General features: G+C 46.5%; 1 protein-coding gene across 4 annotated transcripts; it reads right to left on the bottom strand.

The window, feature by feature from the left end:
• Nucleotides 1–12: 12 nt before the first annotated feature.
• On the bottom strand, nucleotides 13–19,543 carry KEAP1 (kelch like ECH associated protein 1). 4 transcript variants are annotated; one of them, XM_061613778.1, is made up of 7 exons: nucleotides 19,250–19,543; nucleotides 16,054–16,304; nucleotides 10,689–11,348; nucleotides 7,425–8,110; nucleotides 4,383–4,588; nucleotides 3,413–3,589; nucleotides 13–960 (listed from the first exon to the last, which is right to left on the bottom strand). In XM_061613778.1, the coding sequence occupies exons 3-7, from the start codon at nucleotides 11,229–11,231 to the stop codon at nucleotides 797–799; spliced, it is 1,776 nt and encodes a 591-aa protein (XP_061469762.1). In that variant the 5' UTR covers nucleotides 11,232–11,348; nucleotides 16,054–16,304; nucleotides 19,250–19,543; the 3' UTR covers nucleotides 13–796. The 4 variants fall into 4 exon arrangements, with proteins under 4 accessions (XP_061469762.1, XP_061469763.1, XP_061469761.1 ...); XM_061613779.1 differs by having other exon boundaries at nucleotides 16,152–16,304; XM_061613777.1 differs by lacking the exon at nucleotides 16,054–16,304.
• Between the last annotated feature and the right edge of the window lie 140 nt (nucleotides 19,544–19,683).

Below are 19,683 nucleotides of genomic sequence, written 5' to 3'. Positions count from 1 at the left end.
GAAACTTCAGTATACTAATCACAAAAAATTGTTTTATTTGTGTGTGAAGTGTAACTTAAAAACTAGTTCATTTCAATCAAGTGGGCTTGCTGAGAGGTTCACCAAGGACAGTAAGAGAAAACAGGAAGCACCCTGGCTGAGCACTTCTCGAAGGGTAATACAAAAAGCAGCTTAGGCCAGGGCACACCTGAACTCATCTTAGGTCATTCTAGGTTCAGCCACACAAGAGCAAACTCGTAACAGCCTGGCCAGCTTTCTCCTCTTGCACCAGCTTGTCAAAATTTGCCAGTGGGAATGGGTAGACAGAGAACTCTACAAAAATCCAAACTTGGATTTGCTGTCAAAATGTCTGTACAATACACATTTCAAATGGGCAGGAATGCTCTATGTACAAGATACTCCCTACCCTTCCATGCAAAAGAGACCTTCCCCTCCCCCATTATTTAACTACTCCTACACTGCCAGAGATCTGAAGTGCATAGCGAGCATCAAGCTCTCCCCTTCTGCAATTCTCATAGGGTCATTCCTTCTTTGTTAATCCCCAAGTTCAGAATTAGGCAGGACCAACATGTACAGGCAATCACAAATCAGCAGCTATCCTCAAAGTAGGAGCCATTCTTCAGAGCCAGTGCCTTTCACGGGTAGTTTAAGTTCAGTTTTGTAGTTTTTACCCCTCCTTGGCACTTTTCCTTGATCCTGGCAGCATTTAGCAGTAGGCATGTCTTAATACTGAATCTTCTCCAATTTGTTTGCTCTCCTCCACCCAAAGGGAACCACTGTGCCCTCTTTGTTGCCTTTAGCAATGGCAGTTCTCATCACCCTGTTTGCGGCAGGGCTCCATGGTGATGGCCACACCCACCCCGCTACGGCCTGATGTCATGTGGGTCACCTCAATCCAAGTATCAGTGGTGGGATCATAACATTCAACACTATCCAGGAAGGTGTGGCCATCATAACCACCTGCAGAAGGAGAGAAACAGTAATTAATACCCTGGAGGCTGAGACTACATCAAGGGGCTGGTTACTGGACTCCAGAACTGATAATAAAATTCAGAACCTTTAATACAACTAATTAATTGCATCTGTATCTCTCCAACTGACTCCTCCCCCCATTTCCTGTGGGTCAATGGCCTGTGAAAGAAAAAAGGTTCCTCACATCTTGCAATAGGCAAAAGTCAGGGCAGGCCAGCTACGCTAAGTCTCAGCAGCCAGGGAGCAGAGGAATGAAGGCTATTTCCCTTGTAAGTCATCTCTGTGGGAAGGCTCTGGCTACTGCCAGTATCAATCCACTTCACTTTAGGGGTATCCATGTAGTGTCCTGTAAAGGAACTTCAAGTGTTTAGTTCTACTGTACAAGAACAAGAGGCAAAACACTGTTGTCATAGCAACAGCAACATACATAGTACTGTATATAATGACATGCCAAAAAGGCCGCCTACTTCAACACAAGAGAGCTACAGGTGACAACATGAACAAGTGAAGTTACACATATCCCCAGGGTTTCGGCTCATTGGATGCAGAGATTAACTATTAAGATTTTTAAAGAAGGAATTGAAACAAGATGACCCCACATTGATGCTCTATTATCACCTGCCTCCTATTCTTCAGTGTAGTGCAGGACTAATCCAGCCTGGTGCCTCCAGAAAGGGCTTTTCCCAAGTTCCTTGACAACACTGACTCCAGCAACCCAGGCAGAAAATGGTAGGATCAAAGAAAGCCCAGGTTTTTATTTATTCATCTATCCTGCATTTGTCAAGGGTTAAACTCACCAAAGAAGGATCACTGTTAATGCTTGACCACCTGTGTAATGAGCACGTAGGCTAAGCATTCTGATAATATGACTCTCCCTCACATATTCAATGAACATATTTTTTGGGGGGGGGGGTCATATGAACACCCCTGATCATTGCTCTGCAATGTGTATATGCCAGAAGTGCTCACACTTGGGTCTTTGATCACAATTCTATTCGGTTTGGTTTTTTATTGCACAAAAGATGGTGTAGCTGCCCATTTTCCTTCGAACTCCTAACAAGGAACACTGGTGGAACAGCAAAGGATGTTTCCGTGCCTACAACAAGGAGGACTGTGAGAGTAGCTGCTCTACCTGGTAGCCCCTTGGCTACCAGGGACCACTGTATTAGCCATGAATCTTTTTCCTATGTGGCATAGAGCTAAAACTACTGCGTATATGAAGTACAATGTAGCTTCTGTAAAGCAGGATGATTTCCCAGGCAGCAGCAATGTGAGCCAGGAAAGTTTGAAATCTAGCATGCCTGCTGTTGGGAGAGAAAAGCACACGCTTGGCTTTCAAAGAAGAGAACAGAGCCTGCTTGCAAATGGACAGGTTATTTATTTCAATAAATGGAGAAAAACTACTGTAACTAATGATCTTGCATTGGTTTAATAGCGATCTACCATCTCCAGCTAAGAGCTGGTTCACACACATAGAATCAGAATAGTAGAGTTGGAAGGGGCCTATAAGGCCATCGAGTCCAACCCCCTGCTCAATGCAGGAATCCCAATCAAAGCATTCCCAACAGATAGCGGTCTAGCTGCCTCTTGAATGCCTCCAAGTAAGAAAAGGCAGGTACTGACAGTGCATTGCTTAAGGGGCCCTGCTAAAAGTTTGTTTATTCTTCTAGGCCTTTGCTGGCCATTAATACCAGCTAACTGATTTGCCCTGATTCTATACTTGCTGCTGTATTCATTGCTGTATTGTATGTTAACAATTTTTTGATTCTTGTAAACAGTCTTGAGATTTTTATGGAAGGTAGTACAGAAATGTTTTAAATAAATGCAAGAACACAAGAAAAGCCTGGCTGGATCAGATTCACACCCTAACTCTTTATTTGATTGCATTCAGATGAATACACAACTATGAACTGGTCCACAGTCAGAATTTCCACACTTTATTTCTATCCTATTTTAGTCTTTATCTTCCTTCTGTATTTGATTTTATATCCTATTGTGTGAATAAGCATTTTCTAAGACAATTTGTTTTCCCTTGGGTTATAAAAAAATAAATGCTCATAGCTGCAATATTTTGTCATTTGGATATAATATTCTTTGGGGGAGCTGGGCTGGATGGTGAAGATAAGAAAGAATGTGGCATGTGGCTCTTACATCTGTGTAGGTAGAGGGATTGGCTAACAGAAACAGAGGCAGAACTGGAATAAAAAGGGGAGGAGCTGCTGCAGATTAGGAGTGCAAATTTACTAGTCAGTGCCACTGAAACAGCTGAGACATATTCCCAAGTACATATGCGTAACAGTAGGCTATGAGCCTCATTAAGTGAAACTGGTAAGCATATTCTCTTTTAAAAGTATAGGTTTGCTATGGGGTGGGAGCAAAAAGCAGCTAACTCTGGACTGCGCATACAGAGGCACCTGCCATTCGCCCTAAAGAAGCTTACCCAATACGTAGATCTTGCCTTGGTGCACTGTGACCCCAAGCGCACTCCGCCGATGCTTCATGGGTGCAACAAAGAACCAGGTGCCTGTCTCCACATCGTAGCGCTCCATGCTGTTTAGTTGTTCTGTGCCATCATAGCCCCCCATGGCATATATGCAGTTATTAAGGGCACAAACCCCTGCACGAGAACATAGCAGTTAAGACAGACTTGCCTGACCACAACCACCACTCAGAGCACCATGTTCAGAAACCCCACAAGCGTTTCCACAACGTCTCATTTCAAGCCTGATCTGTGAAGTCCTTTGGCCTCATTGGCTGGGCAGTGTTCTCCAAGCCACAACACTGTTTTCCTGGGCTCTTGTGCCACCTTTTTTCGCATGGTAAGCAGCAGTAAGGAGATTGAGAACTCATTGAAATATCAGGAGGAAGTGGCATCACCACTGAACAGGCCTTGGCCCCACGGGGGCTTGTCCATCAGCAAAAGAAATGGGGGAGCGCCATGCAATTGACAAGACATTCAGCTCTCATCTGTGCTGCAGCTGCCTTCCAAATGTTATTGGACTACAATTCCCATCCTCCCTGATCATTGGCCCTGTTGGCTGGAGCTGATGGGAGCTAAAATCCAACAACACCTAGAGGGCATCAGGTTCCCACCCCAGCTCTAGCTCACCAACCTCAACCTAGTACAGGAGCTGGAAAGCTCTCTTTCTGTTGCTAGCTTGACACAAAGGCCTTCTTCCTCATCATGGCCAAGGGGTGCCTCCGCTACCATCCTCCCTGGCAACAAGCAGGGAACATGGACTGAAACCACATTTGATCCCTCCACCCAGGCAATACACGGCCTGGACCAGAAGGGGGAGAGAAGAGAAAACAGCTAGATGCACTCTAACCTCTGCACAACCAGTAGAAAAAGGCAGCCACAGGGAGTTCTTGGTCACAGGAAAGCACTCACTTGCCATCACTTCACTCACCTGCTCCACTCCGGATGGTTTTCATAGGGGCAATCATCTCCCATTCGTCCCGCTCAGGGTAGTAGCACTCCGCTGAGTTATGGCGACAGGTACCATCGTAGCCACCCACTGCATACAAGAGACGATTCAGAACAGCCACCCCGACACCAATCCGACGCGTGAGCATGGGAGCGACTAATTGCCACTCATCGCGCTCTGGCTCGTACCTGGAAGGAGAGGAAAGGAAACGAGGCATATTAACAATACATGTGCATAGACAAGAGGGTCAAACTAGCATAGGGATAAGGAACTGCAGGGAGGAGAGAGCCAAATCTGGCTCCTCATCCCAGAGGCAAGAGGGGCATGAGGGAGGGAGCGGCAACTGCAAGGACAGGATTTGCTGACAGTCCATGCTGGAGCATGAGGTCCAGGCCCACCATTACCCTGGCCTTACCTCAAAGTGACCCCTCCACAAAACTAGTTTAGACCAGTTCAGCTTCAAACAAGAGCACACGCACTGCTGCCATGAAGCCTATTCTTCTCAAAAGAGTCAGTCATGAAAGCACGCCTGCAAGCAAGCAAGCCAACAGCAGAGGAGCACAGCCCCTTTGTATCTTTCCAAGCTCAAGGAAAGATTGAGAAGAGTCAGAACTGTACTAGGTATGTGACTTCCATTTGAAAAGAAGAATGCAACCCTCCTGGTTGCAAAGGAGCCACAAAGCAACACGCTGAAGTGCAAATTTATGTTTCAGGAGAGAAACCTCTCAATTCAGATTCTGACCTCTGCTGGCACTAGTTTCAGATTCATTTAATTCCTGTCCTACATCCTTTTTGCTTTGCGCCTTAAGACAACATTGCCACCTCATTTTTCCAGAGGTCTCTGTACATTTTCAGGATCTGGAAAACTCCACTGAAACCAACATTGCCTCTTCCGCTGCAAAGTCACTAGGGTCTACCTTCGAAGCTCTAGTCACAGCTGGCTGTATACGCAGCACCTGCGTACGGAACGTGGGTTTTAGAGCACATTCTCTCAGCTGATCCTTTTTAAAAAAGCAAGGTTGTCATGATTAGGATTATAGTTAGGCCCAGATAACGAACATAGGTGGTCCAAGTGTCCTCTGGGGTGGAGGTGAGGCATGGCACAGTGCAGCAGAAGCTACAGAAAATAACTGTGTTTTGCTTTCGACTCACTTGAGAGGAATAGTCTGTAGCCTGTTTACCACTTTCCTACCTCCATGTTGTCTGAAACAGAATGATCAAAATGGGGCCATTTCCTCTCTAGCATTCTCATGCCAGTTCCCTGTAGCCTCAGATGGAGAGAAGCAGGTTGGGAAGCAACCTTTGTTCTCCACCTCCTCACTGGCTCTAGGTCAGGGCAGAGCACCTGCCAACCTGTTTCTATCAGTAGTCCCAAAACCAATCCACATCCTGTTTTCTCCCATTACTCACTTTACTTGCAAGCCAGAAGGAGAGAGCGCACACGCACATGCAGGTATCCCCATTGCTGTTGCAACACGGCTCTCTTTTGCCAGCAGCTTGGATTGCTCATGTCAATGGCATGGACAGCAGCTTCCTGAGAACCCAGAGGCCCTTGACGCTCTCCCAGTACTCCTGCAGGGGTGGATCTCACAGCCTCATATGGTGTAATCAGAGATATGCAGATACCCTAGACCAGGGATGGAGAATCTTTGGCTCTCCAGATGTTGTTGGGCTCCAACTCCCATAATCACAGACCACTAGCCAAGCTTGCTGGGGCTGCTGGGAGTTTGAGTCCAACAGCATCTGGAGAGCTTCCATGCCTGCCCTAGACCCAGTCTTATTTCTGCCTAGGTCTGCATTCCCTCTGGGTTACTCTGTAGGGGGCCACATGCCAATAGAGGTGGGGCTCAAAATCAGCTGCTAGGCCCTTTCTCCCTACCATCCGCTACTCTCTGTCTTTCCGACATCCCATTCTCTCTCTCCGTCCCTGCCCCCCCCCACGGGCTGCTGGAGAAGCGGCAGATCGCTCTTGCCAGAAGTCTTAATTGATTACTTGCAGAGGGCTTTCCCCACCCTCCACTTTCCATCCATTTCGGTTCCCCTTTGCCTGCGCCTTCTTCTTTCCCTCAGGGATCCCCACCCCCATCCCTCCTCCAGCCAATGGTTGTTCCCAAGTATATCTGTTCCCTTTTAAAAGCAGCACAACAGAGAAAAGTGCCTAATTCAAACAATGCCAAAAGTGAAGCCAAGCTGCTAAGGAACAGGCAGGAGTACCCCCCTCCCAATTGTTCCTATGTAGCTGCAAAGGTGTTGCCTTTGTTTCCTGTGCCTGACATCATATGCTGGCTCCACCCCTGTTTAACGTGGCCTGAGAAGGGTTGGACGCTTTCGGATCTGACCAGTTTTAAGAGATAGAAATAAGCAAGACAATTTGGGCATGGGCTTTCTTTCTGGGTTCAACTGGTAACATTCTGGCCATGCTATTTTTCATGTGCAAACATAGAATAGAATCCTAGAGTTGGAAGGGGCCTTGTAGGCCATCGAGTCCAGCCCCCTGCTCACAGCAGGAAATCCACAGCTAGAGCATCTCCCGCAGATAGCTGTCCAGCCTCTATCCAAAGATGCAGTCCCTACACCTGCAGCCCTGAGGTACAACCCAGGAGGACTGTAGCACAGGTGCTGGTTCACATTAGAATCAGTCCCATGTTACCTTTCCATCCCATCTGATAAAAGAGTTCCGTATAGTCTGAAGGCACTTGCACATTCTTAAACCAAAGAAAACAGTTGAAAAAAAGTTAACCAAGTAGGTACCCTTCTTTTCTTTTTTTTATCCTATGGTGCCAAAAGGGAAACAGGTGAACGAACCTAATACGTGCTTGGCCTTTTAGAAAACCAAACCATAACTCCAATATCTTGTAATGGCTAGGAATCTTGGGCTTCACTTGATCATTTGGCACTTGTGAATGTTGCCCTATGGTCCACAGCCAAAGATGGAGTATGTTGGCAGAAGCCAGGTAACCTAGGCTGTGTTCCATCTCTGGAACAATGGGCTCCTATGAGGTCTGTTACCCACCCATTTCTTACCTCTCCACGCTGTTGTGATGAGTGCTCCCGAAAGAGCCGCCCACTGCGTAGATCATGCCATCAATCACCCCCACACCAATCCGGTTACGTGCCACGCTCATAGGAGTGCAGGGAGACCATTGGTTGGTCATGGGGTTATAGCAGTCAATGGCGTTGGAATCCATGTTGCCATCACGGGAGTTGTTCCTCCCACCCACTGCATAAAGCAGCCCACTCACCACGCAGCTGGCCAGACCACTGCGGGGCACCTCCAGGTCAGCCAGCCGGATCCAGGAGCCATCGCAAGGATTGTAGGCCTCCAAGTAGCTGAGAGACTGACGGTAGTAGCCACCTGCTGTGTAGATAAGCTGGCCTACTTTGGGTGCACGGCAAGGCATGTCCTTGGTGGGCTTGTGCAGGGTGAGGTCCTGGAAGATCTTGGCCAGGTAGTCCTTGCAGCGTGAGTCTGATTTAAGGATCTCACACTTTTGCAGTTGCATCTGGAGGAAGTGTGGGGTGAGCGAGTGACAGCGCACAGCCTTGAGCAGGGCCTGGACATAGAGTCGCCTGCTCTCACAGTCGTACTTCACCCAGTTGATGCAGGCGTGGAAGACTTCTGACTCACAACGCACATTTAGCTCATCCCGGCTGATCAGCGTCACCAGCTGGCAATGAGAGAGGTTGAAGAACTCATCCAGCTTAGACACCTACAAAGGGGGAGACCGTGATCACGACAACACACATCTCTAGGAGGAATTTGGCACATTTGCTAGAGCTAGTCATACAGACCTGGGCATGAAAACAAAGGGGGAGTTAAGTGGCTTATGGGGCTACATTGGGAATGCAAGGAGTGGCGCAGGACAGGAGAAGACTAAGTCTAGAGCACATCCCCACTCCCCGTAAAAGAGTTTGGGTGGTGGAAATGAGAAAGTTAAGGCTCTGAGATGAGCAAGGGCCTGTGTGCAAAAAGGGGATAATTCTTTTACAAAGCTCCCTAGACGGTTGTTTTTTGGAACTACACCTTTCCTGTGAGGCCTCTTTTGGGGAGGGTTCACCCCAAAAGCAGGGACAATGGGCATTTGTCAGTGACTGTGCACCAGAAGAACCAGAAGCAGAATTTTAAAAATACACACAGAGGTGTCGGGCAAAGCTCCTTGGGCTTAAGAGGGTACCATTGATTATGACTGCCGTTGCTGTTCTTTTCAAAGGTTTCTACCTCCTCAAATAAGGCCTCAGTGGAAACACATGGGAAATGGAAGTATAAATGTCTTTTTATATCTAGACAGTTGGCCAGGTTTATTAATAGACTTTTTGGTTATCCTAAGCACAGAGATGTTTCATCTACTGTGGCTACAGGGCAGGCGACCTGGGAATAACAAGCCTGCCTGCTTGCCCCACCCACTCCTTGTGATGTGTGAATGATGTGCGTGTGTAGCGTGCGTGGTTGCCATCAACCAAGATAGCGGCAGGGGCATCAGCCCTAAGGGAAGCCCGTGCTGCCATCGTGGGCGATGGCAGGCATGCATGCACACACAGCATTCACACCGATAGGAAAGGTAGGCATGGCGTGTGTGTAGGCTTATTAAAGTCCGTGTTGTCTGTATTGGGGGCTGCCTGGGGCCTCCTTCTCCATGATCTGCAGCAGGTCAGGTTGCAGGACCTGACAATGCTGCAGATCATGGAACGAGAGCACCACCCTAATAGCACAAACACCAGTGGTTTCTAGCCCTCATGAGCCTTCTTCAGGTATTTGCCTGAACTTGTGGGGGTTACAGTTATGTAGAGGGGTGGGGACTGCTCTCAAACCTTCACATTTTGAATGCAAAGGTCTGAAAGGGGCTTCTAAGCATTTTCTACTGAACATGCATAGATGTTTCTGCAAAATTGGGAATCCAGCATTCCAGATCCTTTAGAGCCTTCTAAATACATTTAGTGGAATGCACATGGAAGCCCCTTTGGGCCTTTACACTTATCACTTAGCCTGAGAGGAGCCAGTGTACTCAGGAACACGGAGGGGAGAGCTGCAGTGTGCTCCTAGCACAAAGGCTATAGTTCAGTGGTAGAGCATCTGCTTGGCAGACACAGAATTTCCCAGGTTCAATTCCCAGCATCTCCAGCTAGGGCTGGGAAGGTCCCCTACCTGAAATCCTGGAAAGCAGCTGCCAGTCATTGTAGACAATACTGAGCTAAATGGACAAATGGTCAAACTTGGTAGAAAGCAGCTCTCTAGGTTCCCCTGCCCCTCTGTACACTTTTAACAATCACAAGTTCAGAGAAATGCCAGAAAAGGGCTATGGTTTTATCTACACAAAATGTCAGTCTTCCCAGCATGGAAAGTGTGTCCTACCCCATCCTTCCCTTCTATGTCAACATCTCTCCTCTTAGAATCTCACTGGTCCTTGTTATTTTTAAAAAAAGAGCCACATTTTAGAGCAGAAAACTGGTTTACAAATAAAGGCTGTGTGACCAGCACTGACCTGAGGCCATGGCACCAAATTCTTAACCAGTGGTGTCAAGGTGACATTTAAGAAACGGCTTGCACGCATGCCCCAGGCTTTAAGGGTGGAAGAGGGATGTTCGTGTCGCCACTGAGTGCTCTCAAGCTACATATACAGTATATTTCTCCTTCCGTCCCTTTGTATTCTGCTCCACTGAGCCAGGCTGTGGCCTCTCAGTTACCAGACACTATTGTCACAGGCAAGAACATGTAAAGCTTCATGTTTCCATGCAACTTTAGAAAACAGGTAAAATGCAATGCTAGCTACAGAATTCAATGTTGCACGAGTCTCAAAGTCGGTAAAAAAGAAGTAGTAGTAAGCTTCTCGTGCTGACGGTTGTACAGGCACAAGATGATGGTGTGTGGGCACTGCCTGGTGAATTTCAGGGGGAGGGGGTCCTCCATCAACACGTAGCTCAACAGCACAGCATCTGCCTTGCATGCAAAAGGTTCTAGGTTCAATCCTCAGCATCTCGAAGTAGGGCTGGGAAAGGCCTCTGCCTGAAACCCTGGAGAGCTGTGGAGTCAGTCAGTGCAGACAATACTGAGCTAGATGGACCAATGGTCTGATTCCGTATCAGGCAGCTTCCTATCTTCCTATGAAGAGCAGCAGCAGACTAAAAGATGGAAGATAGTCAAAAGCACACGTAGGTAGAATTCACACTCTTCCTGATGCAGCAGTAACAGCACCCTAGAACACCTAGACTTTCCCCAACACCTGGCACATTCTACCCTGCCACTGATGAGGCTGCCCTCCAAGCCCCCCCCCCCCCGGCACAGGTACTCACCTCTCCAAAATGCATGTAGATGTACTCCCGCGCACGCTGGTGCAGTTCAGTACAACCAATCTGCTCTGCAAAGTTGGCAATGCCGATGGCATTGCTGGGGTCCAACTGCTGGACCAGGAAGGCACAGCAGGCTTTGACCACACTGTCAATCTGGTACATGACTGCCCCATTCATGACTTGCAACACACACTTCTCACCCACTGAGATGGAGGCCGTATAGGCAAACTCGATGAGCCGCTCCATCACTTTGGGGTGGATGCCCTCAATGGGCACAATCTCCATGCCCTGCTCCCGGAGTCCCATCGTGAACATGGCCTTGAAGACAGGGCTAGAGGAGGCCAGCACCACTTTGTGGGCCTGGAAGTCAGCTGGGGGAATGTTCTTGTATTTGACTCGCAAGGTGACATCGCAAAGCTGCTGGCTCAGGCGCAGCTGATTCATGATGCTGAAGGCTTGCTTGGTGTGATCCTCCAGCGTGTAGCTGAAAGTATGATTGCCGTTGTGCGAGGGAGTCACCTCCGCCTTGCACTCTGGGGAGTACATCACAGAAGCAGCCACACGCTCATCGCATGAAGGAATGAAGGAAAAGGTGAGGGCGGCACAACCGGCTAAGCTGGGGAGCTTCCTACAGAGCTCCAACACACAGCAAAGACTCTACACCTGCACAAGGAACAGAAAAGCAAGTGGTCTGGTTAGGTGTAAACCATGGGAAACAGTCTCACCTTCCGATTTTCATCTACTCCTTCCTCAGCCTCTTGGGTTTAGTAAAGAGCAACCAAAACCATCAGGTGGCTGGACTAACTTCCCTACAGGAAGAACATTTGGGGTTTCTTAGTTTAGGAAAAAAAGTGAGTAGAAGCGGGGGATGATTGAGGTGTATGAAATTATGCATGGTGTGGCGTAGGGCTGGGCAAGAAATTCGAATCATTTCACATTTAAAGCCGAGTTTATCAAATTCACACTTTCTGAAACAGTATGAGATTCGAAAAACAGCCATTTTTCAAAATCCACACTTATCCAAATTGTGCGATGTGGTTCTCCAATCAACCAGTGTTTATAAAAAATGTACATATTAAGAGGAAGTGTGTATAAAAATGCATATATTTGTGAAAATAACATTAAAATGCATTATATTAGGATAACTTGCTTGCAAAAAATGTGTACATTAGTCAAAACTGCATACAAAAATGTATTTATTAGAAGTTTGCACTGAACTGAAGAATTTTCACAAGGATTTTTTTTAAAAAAAAGTTTGCAAATTGCTGCAGAAATGTGGAGAACTGAATTTAAGATCATAAAAATGAAAAACTGATAGATTCTTCTATCCCTAGTTTGGAGAAAGTGAAGCTGAATGAATGGCAAGACATTCAAGACGGCAAAAGGAAGCTACTACCTCACACACCACATGGCAACTATGGAATTCCTTTCCACAGGACGTGGTGATGGGCAAGAGCTTGGATGGCTTTAAAAGATTAGACAAATTCATGGCAGATGAGGGTATCCATGGCTGCTCGTCATGATGGCTATGTTCCACCCCCGCTGTCAAGTGGGGAGAGCGCAGCTGCACTCAGGTCCTGCTTGTGGTCGGTCACTGTGAGAACAGGATGTGGGACCAGATGGACCTCTGACTTGATCCCCTAGGGCTCATATTCAGAGGGAACTACTACATCTGAACAACCAGTACTCCCACATCACTCCCTGCATTAACAGCATCCACAAACCTCTTTCTACAATTATTCAAAATAAGTACATTTGCTTTATGAGATGAAGAAACAATATTGGTGCAGAGGTAGACAACTAGGAAGTAGGTTCTGTGCTTAATTCCAGATTTAGGGATGTAGTAGTTAGGTAAGTCGCAGGTACAGACACCTTTGCACTGGGCCAAATATAGGGAAATGCTGACAACTGACTCCTGTTATGCTGGAGTTCTATGTCCCTAATACGTTGTGAAATAATTTATTTGGCTTTGAGATATCCCAGTTGTAGTATTACTGTCTGTGAGAAGCCTAAGGAGAACAACTTAGAGGTCACCCTATGTTTCCATCGAGATTGATAAGAATCGATAAGAATTAATGGGGCAAGACCCAGGGGGGCAAAGGTTAACTTAAGCCACAAATTTATCCTATAAGCCCACGCCCTGGTCTCAACCAGCAAAGTGTCAGCCTCTCGGCGTAATGCAACATTTGGTACGCAACTGGGTAGGCCTAAAATGCTCCTAATGAATTTTGATTGAACATGTTCCAAAGGGGCGTAGTTGCCCTGACCTTCTGTTGTTTTTCTTACTAAATGGGAGAAATGAAGAGGCATCTAAAGAGACTTTTGCCTGTGCCTCAGCTCAGAAGGGGTTGAGATATGTAATAATGAAGGGAAAGTCCCTGAGATGAGGGGCTGTGCCAGAGGCCTGATTAATATCTCCAGCGCCTCCCCCATCCCAACTCTAGTCTATTGTCCCTTTTTCCGACACAGAAGTGCTTCCTACAAGGTACACGTGACTATGAAAGCAGTCAGGGAAATAGAGACAAATCCCACAGCATTTGATGTGGATGCCCAGGAATTTAAAATTTTAATGTATTTCTCTAGAGGGCTCCTATAAAGACTCTCACAAATTCAGGTAAGGAAAAATAATAATTAGGCACCGGGAGAGAGGTGCCAAATAAATCTTTATGGGAAAGGGACAACCAGAACAACACATGGGATGATGGCCATGTGGCTCCACCAGATCACAAATGCGGGAGTGTAACTCTTTCCTGCTCTCCTAATGGCACACCCAAGGGGCAGGGTCCCCTACCATGGATGCAAAATGTCACTGAGCAAATGTGGTTGTTTTTGCTTTGGAGGTTCCTGGGAAATGAGCTCCTCAGCTGTCCCAGTTCCTCCACAGACACAATGCTGATTCATTGGCAGTAAATTATTCCTCAGCGGCCCCCATCTCATACTGGCCAGAAGCACTCCAGGTTATCAACAGGCTCTCTTAAGCTGGGAAAGGAAGGCTCACTTGACCTTCATTAGTCAGACCTGCAGGGATCAGTGGCACTCTCTGTCCCAACTTAACACAAATAAAGGGTTGTGCAACATGGGGCAAAGTTAGGTATTTTGCCAAGTTATTCTCTTCTTGAAGCACACCTACGAAGGGACTTCTGGAGTCACACACTTATCTGCTCCTAGTGTGCCATCTAGTACAGTCTGTCATAGGGCACCTTGTCCCCCATAGGGATACAAAAAGCTTAGGAAGGGTGCATGAAAGATTAAAAACAGGTCCAAAGAAGGTAGGAAAATCCACAGAAAGTTCTTACTATCAAATTAACATTTTGGTCATAAAGATTCACTTTCAAGAGAAGCAGCTGCCCGCTCTTACAATTTAAATATGTTTCTGATTTGAAAATTTTAAGCATGTAAAAATCTTCCCCAGTTCCATATACAGACACTATTTTCAGGATTTTAGGGGACTGATTGACATGAACTAATTTTAAAAAGCACTAACATACTGAAAAGAATTAATTGACATGCAACCATTGCACATATTAATTGATAAACTAATCTGGAATAATTTGAGATAAGAAACCTGCTGAATCCCCAGACATACAGTGGCTGCAGGATGCTCACACTTCAGAGGGTTGTTGAGCAAGTTCAGCTCTCAGCTGCCAACTATGTAGGTGAGGTGTTAGGGAAAGATGGTGAACCTGTTCAACCCCCTGTGGCACTGGGCTGGCTGTCCTGCTCAGCACTAAGATAAGGAGGAAAATCACCCCCTCCTTGCTCATCTGCATCTCTATCAAGGCACTGGGCTGAGTGGAGAGGCTCTCTGCTCAGCCCAGTGCCACAATGGGGATGGACAACTGTCTCCCACCACATTCAACAAGTGATTGATCTGATATGTGGGGAGGGAGCAGTTTGCATCCCCCATCATTGTGGAGGAAGGTGGAGGCGGCTGCAGTAACATTCCCATGCATAAGGAAGGGTTGCGTAGCAAACGGACGTACAAAACTGCTTAGGCCCACAGGCTGGCAGTTCACCACCCTTGCCCTCACACAATTTAATGCACATAAACAAGGATTTGCTCTAGAAGGAGCAGATGATCAGAGAGCAACACTTCTGCTATGTACGCAGCACAATAGCAGAAGCAGTCATGTTATGAAGCAAAGGATACCATTAAGGTAGCCGAGTGGGAGGTAGATAGGTCTGTCATGCAGAATACAATCTACTGGGATGTTCCTCTGTGAAAGTCTCACTTAAACAAGACCTGTACAAGAGTAAGGGAACCTACTACCCTAGGTGACAGGCCTTCACAGAACTGAGAAAATATTACAAAATGTCTCGGTGTGAGCATTGTACTTAGCTAGCAGAGACCTTCCATCAGGGTTCAGGAACTGGTGGTCGTCTTGAGTTATTGTTGGACTCAACTCCCACCAGCCCCAGCAAGGATGGCCAATGGCCAGGGATTATGGGAGTTGTAGTCCAGCCACAATATCTGGAGACCAGTTTTTCCATCTCTGCCTTAAGGTTTTAAGCTTAACATGCACTTCCCAATTATTTTCTGGTCCTGAATTTGGATCAGAAAAGGATATGTATATATTGTTAAATAATATCAAGTGTGTGCTTAAAGCTTGTACCTCGCATTGTGATAGCACATTAAGCATTAATGAATTAAGCCCCCCAAAATATTCAGGATTACAATTCTAAATTTTGTCTAAACTATTGTTTTTGACTGACAACTGATCTATTGTATCTTATTCATTGCATTTTAAAATGCTGCCCGCTGCTTTTGCTCCCCAACACACCATACCATAGACACAGATACATTTTAATAATAATAATAATAATAATAATAATAATGAAAGAAATAATAGATACCCCCCTCCTTAAATGGAAAAACATATTCCTTCCATCCACCTTTGCATTCTAGAATTTAGCACTGCCTTTCACGAAGAATTCAGAAGTTGCAGGTCCATATTGCAGGAACCCTAAAAGTTCTGGACAAACTTATTTGCTGAGAAATCCAATAAAATAAATGGAAATTCTTTACAGCCATGCTGTAAAACTGAAAGCCTCTACTCCTCAAATCAAGGAGCACAACTCTCAGAAGAGCAGACCGCATCTTCCACTACAGGTACGGAAAGCCTCCTTTATTTATTTATTTACTGGCCCAGCATTTGACAGATTCAACACTCCATAAAGCAGCCTGTTCTGGTCTCTTGTGCGGAGAGATCCTCTGCCACTTGCTCTATGGTTTGTGCAGCCAGCCTGTCATCAGAAAACAAATACTCCCAAACTGAGCTTGGCCAGCTTGCTTAGGAGAGAACTGTGTGCCAGTTCAGCAGGAAGAGGCCTAGAGTTTAAACACATATTAGGAAAGCTTGTGAACCACCTCTTCCACACAAATGCCTGTTGCTGCTACGTGTTGTAATCCCAGATGATGCAGACAGAAGAAGGAAGGCCTTCATCCTAGAGTTGTCCATGTCCCACCTAAGGTAGCATCAGTGCTTGCAGAGAGATTGAGGCGTGGGGCCTATGCACCTGGAACCCTTGATAGGCCGAAGTCAGGACTGTGTATAAGGATGCTTGGAAACTTCTGCCCCACCATATCCATCCATCATTGTTAGAAAGACCTAAAAGCACCTGTGTACATTAAGGAATTCATTTTTTAAAATACTAATTTAACAAAGAAGGAAAAAGAAAAACAGTGAAAGGAAAAAAACCCTTAGCATATATTAAGGATACAATAACCATCTTAATTTGAACATGTAGGTCAGTATAAGCCATCCAAATGACCAGATAGGTATACACAAGAAACTGACATTTATAATAAATATGCTCAAATGTAGCAAGGGAGATTGAGGAATTCTTATAATTATCCGGACTCTATGCTGCCAGCCTATTTATTATTAATTCATGCATGCAAGGCACTTCTACCCCACTCTTTAGACAGAAGAGCTCCCAGGGTGGCTTATAAATTATAAAAATATCACAGTTCCTGCTCTCAGGTTTACAATTTTGAGAAGGACATAACACAAAAGGAAAAAGGGAGGGAAGAGGGAAATAGGCAAACTCAAGCACCAAACTCCTAATGTTACAAGGTTCATATAATGACTAGTTTGGATAGAATGGGTTGCTTTTGCCTAGATCAGTCTGGTTGGATTTATTGGTCAAGAGTCTTGCCCACATGGTAATTTGCTGCTTTTTCAGATTTTCTCACATTTAATTTCCACTCCACAATGACAGTTGGTCATATCTCCGTTAGAATGCATAATTTATTTCAAAGGAGATGATAGCACATTGTGCTAAAGGCACCAGGATTGTTTTTAGTTATGTTGAGACAACACTGTCTATTTTGTTAGAAATGTGAATGAAAAAGCAATAACGTGTAAACATCAGTTACAAACTTTGGTAGGCAGATAATCAACTAATGCTGCAATCCTAGCCCCACTTACCTGGGAGTAAGCCCACCTGAATTCAACACAGTTACTTCTGAGTAGACATGGTTATTATTGCACTGTAAAGCTTTACTTGAGCAGGGCCAATTTGAAAAATAGTAAGGCTATGAGTTAAATCATAGGTATATTTTTTGAGGTTCTAACATACTGTTGCCATCAGGAATGAAAATGAAACTATAACGGATGATCTTTGCTCCCGAGGAGTGGTTTCTCTTGTTTATTTAGTAAAATAATATTGCCTTCTATATCTTACAAATGCAACAATATGGAGGCTTTGGCTATATACAAGTTAGCTGTGGAATTATTTTTCTCCAGAGGTACAAGGTTTCAGCTTTTTGGTTGCTGTTAGGAAAGGCTACAAGACTATTCCAAATGGCTTATGCCTAGTAAGGTTAAAGGCTGGGCAACTTGGAAGTCAGTGGATACCAATATCGCCCAGAGAGCTTCGGCTATGGGGTGGTAGATAAATGTAATAAATAAATAAATAAATATGTTCTATTGTTTGGTTTATTTCTTTTAGGATTTAATTGTTGTTCGCAGCCAGGGATATGGAGCCTATGGCCCTGTGGATTCGGCTGAACTCCATCTCCCATCAGCCCCAGCTAGCACAGCCAATAGTAAGATTATGGGAGTTGTAATCCAGCAACATCTGGCAGGCTACAAGTTCCCCACTCCAATTCTAAATGGTTCTTTATCTCTTGTAGGCAGCTTTTCTACACACTGAAGGGGGCTTACAAGTGAGTGAGTGAGTGAGTGAGTGAGAGAGAGAGAGAGAGAGAGAGAGAGAGAGAGAGAGAGAGAGAGCATCTTAGTCCAATAAAGGCAACCACTCAGTTAACAAAAAATTCTTTTAAAATCCATTGACAGCCCAAGTAAACATGCATTTTCCTTTCAAGCCTCAGTGGGTAACTGCAGGGAGGGGGACTCCATATGAGTATAAAAGTAGCTGAAGGAATGCGTGTGTGTTGATATCACTGTGGTTGGCAAGGGCCTGCCACCATTCTTCCACCACAGAATGTGAAGTGCTCAATTTACTATGTACAAATTCAGCAGTTTCTTCAACATGCCACAAATATACTCAGCAGGGAAAACTTAAGCTAGCATAACCAGATTTCCTAAATGTATTCTTAGAAAGGCACATGGAGCCTGTGGCCCTCCAAACTTTGTTGGACTACTAGCCCCTATCATCTCTGACACCGGCCATACTGTTTGGGGCAAGGGAGCTAGAATTCAACAATAATTGGGGGAGGGGGGAAGAAAGACAGAGATTCCCAAGATTTCCTTAGGGCATTTAGCCAAGCTGTATGATCCAAGACACACGCCCTGGGATCCTTGCAATGCTGCTGAGAATGCACCTCTTAGATTGTGCACACCAAACACACTTGGTGACGTCACAAGGGATCCCAGGCCATTCCCACCACATGCTGCTTTGTTGACACCCTTCAAAATATTATTATTCCAAATGGCCCACTAGAAGTTGCTTCTGCAGTGAGCTGTGCCCAACCCCACAAGCCATTCCAACTCGCTCACCCCCTTCCCCCGCCCTCCATATGCCTTATTCTGGGACATCGTCAACAATGGTATACCCACTATCTGACCTCCCTCGCGCGCGCTTACAATCACAAAGGTGCCTCCTCTAAGCCAACAGCTCTCTCACGCTACCCTACTCGCTCCATAACAAAGGCACACACTCCGGCGAGGAGGCGTCCTCCCAGCTCAGATGTAAGAGCAAAACAGAATCCATTCCAGGAATGCCAAGTCCCGCTACCCCAGGCCTGTGCGCTTCCCTACTCCAGGGTCTGAGAGCGCCCCCTCTCACTTCGAATTGCATCGGGACGGCTCTGCTAGGTCAGTTCGGGGGGGGGTTCCTCAGAGAAGAACGAAAGAAGAGCTCTGCTGCATCAGACCAGAGGCCTATCTAGCCCAGCATATTGCTAACTCCTTCGGGAAGCCCACAAGCAGGGCACGAGCCCGGCAGCACTCTCCCGCTCGTGGGCGCGGGTCCACACGCTCCATTCTGCAGGCAGGCAGGGAGGGCGTAAGAAACAATAAGATACGAATATCCAAACCGCCCTCTGTGCATGTACCGAATGCAGCGGGCAGAGCACAAGGGTAGTGACTGCTACTCACTTCTCCATGGCTGTCCTCGCCTTCTTCCTCCGCCGCCTCCTCGCCGTCCTCCACCGTCCAACTGAGCGCTCCTCCTCCTCCGTTCCTCCATAGCGCAGACAGCAGCCACTACTGCCGCCGCCGCCGCCGCCGCCACTGCGGGTGGGGAAAGCAGAGAGCGGAGGGAGGGAGAGAGCGGAGGGAGGAGGCGGCGGCGGAGTGTAAGTCACCATGACTAAGCAAGAGAAAGACCCAGCCGCCTCGCTTTCAGAATAAGAGTCCTCCGGCCAGCCAAGCGCGAGTAAACTCATCAAGGCAGGGCTGGATTGGCCAAGGAAGGCGCACCACGGGGCGGGCGGGTTCAGCTGAGTCAGGAGGAGTTAAGGAGGGCGGATCTAACGCGAAGAAAGACCGGGAGGCGGGGCGGGAGAAGTTGCGCGAAAGGAAGAGACACA

This window comes from Rhineura floridana, chromosome 3, assembly GCF_030035675.1.
Source record: "Rhineura floridana isolate rRhiFlo1 chromosome 3, rRhiFlo1.hap2, whole genome shotgun sequence".
NCBI lineage: Eukaryota > Metazoa > Chordata > Lepidosauria > Squamata > Rhineuridae > Rhineura > Rhineura floridana.
Note: the sequence above shows the minus strand (reverse complement) of the source record. Positions and strands in the feature narration are given on the sequence as shown.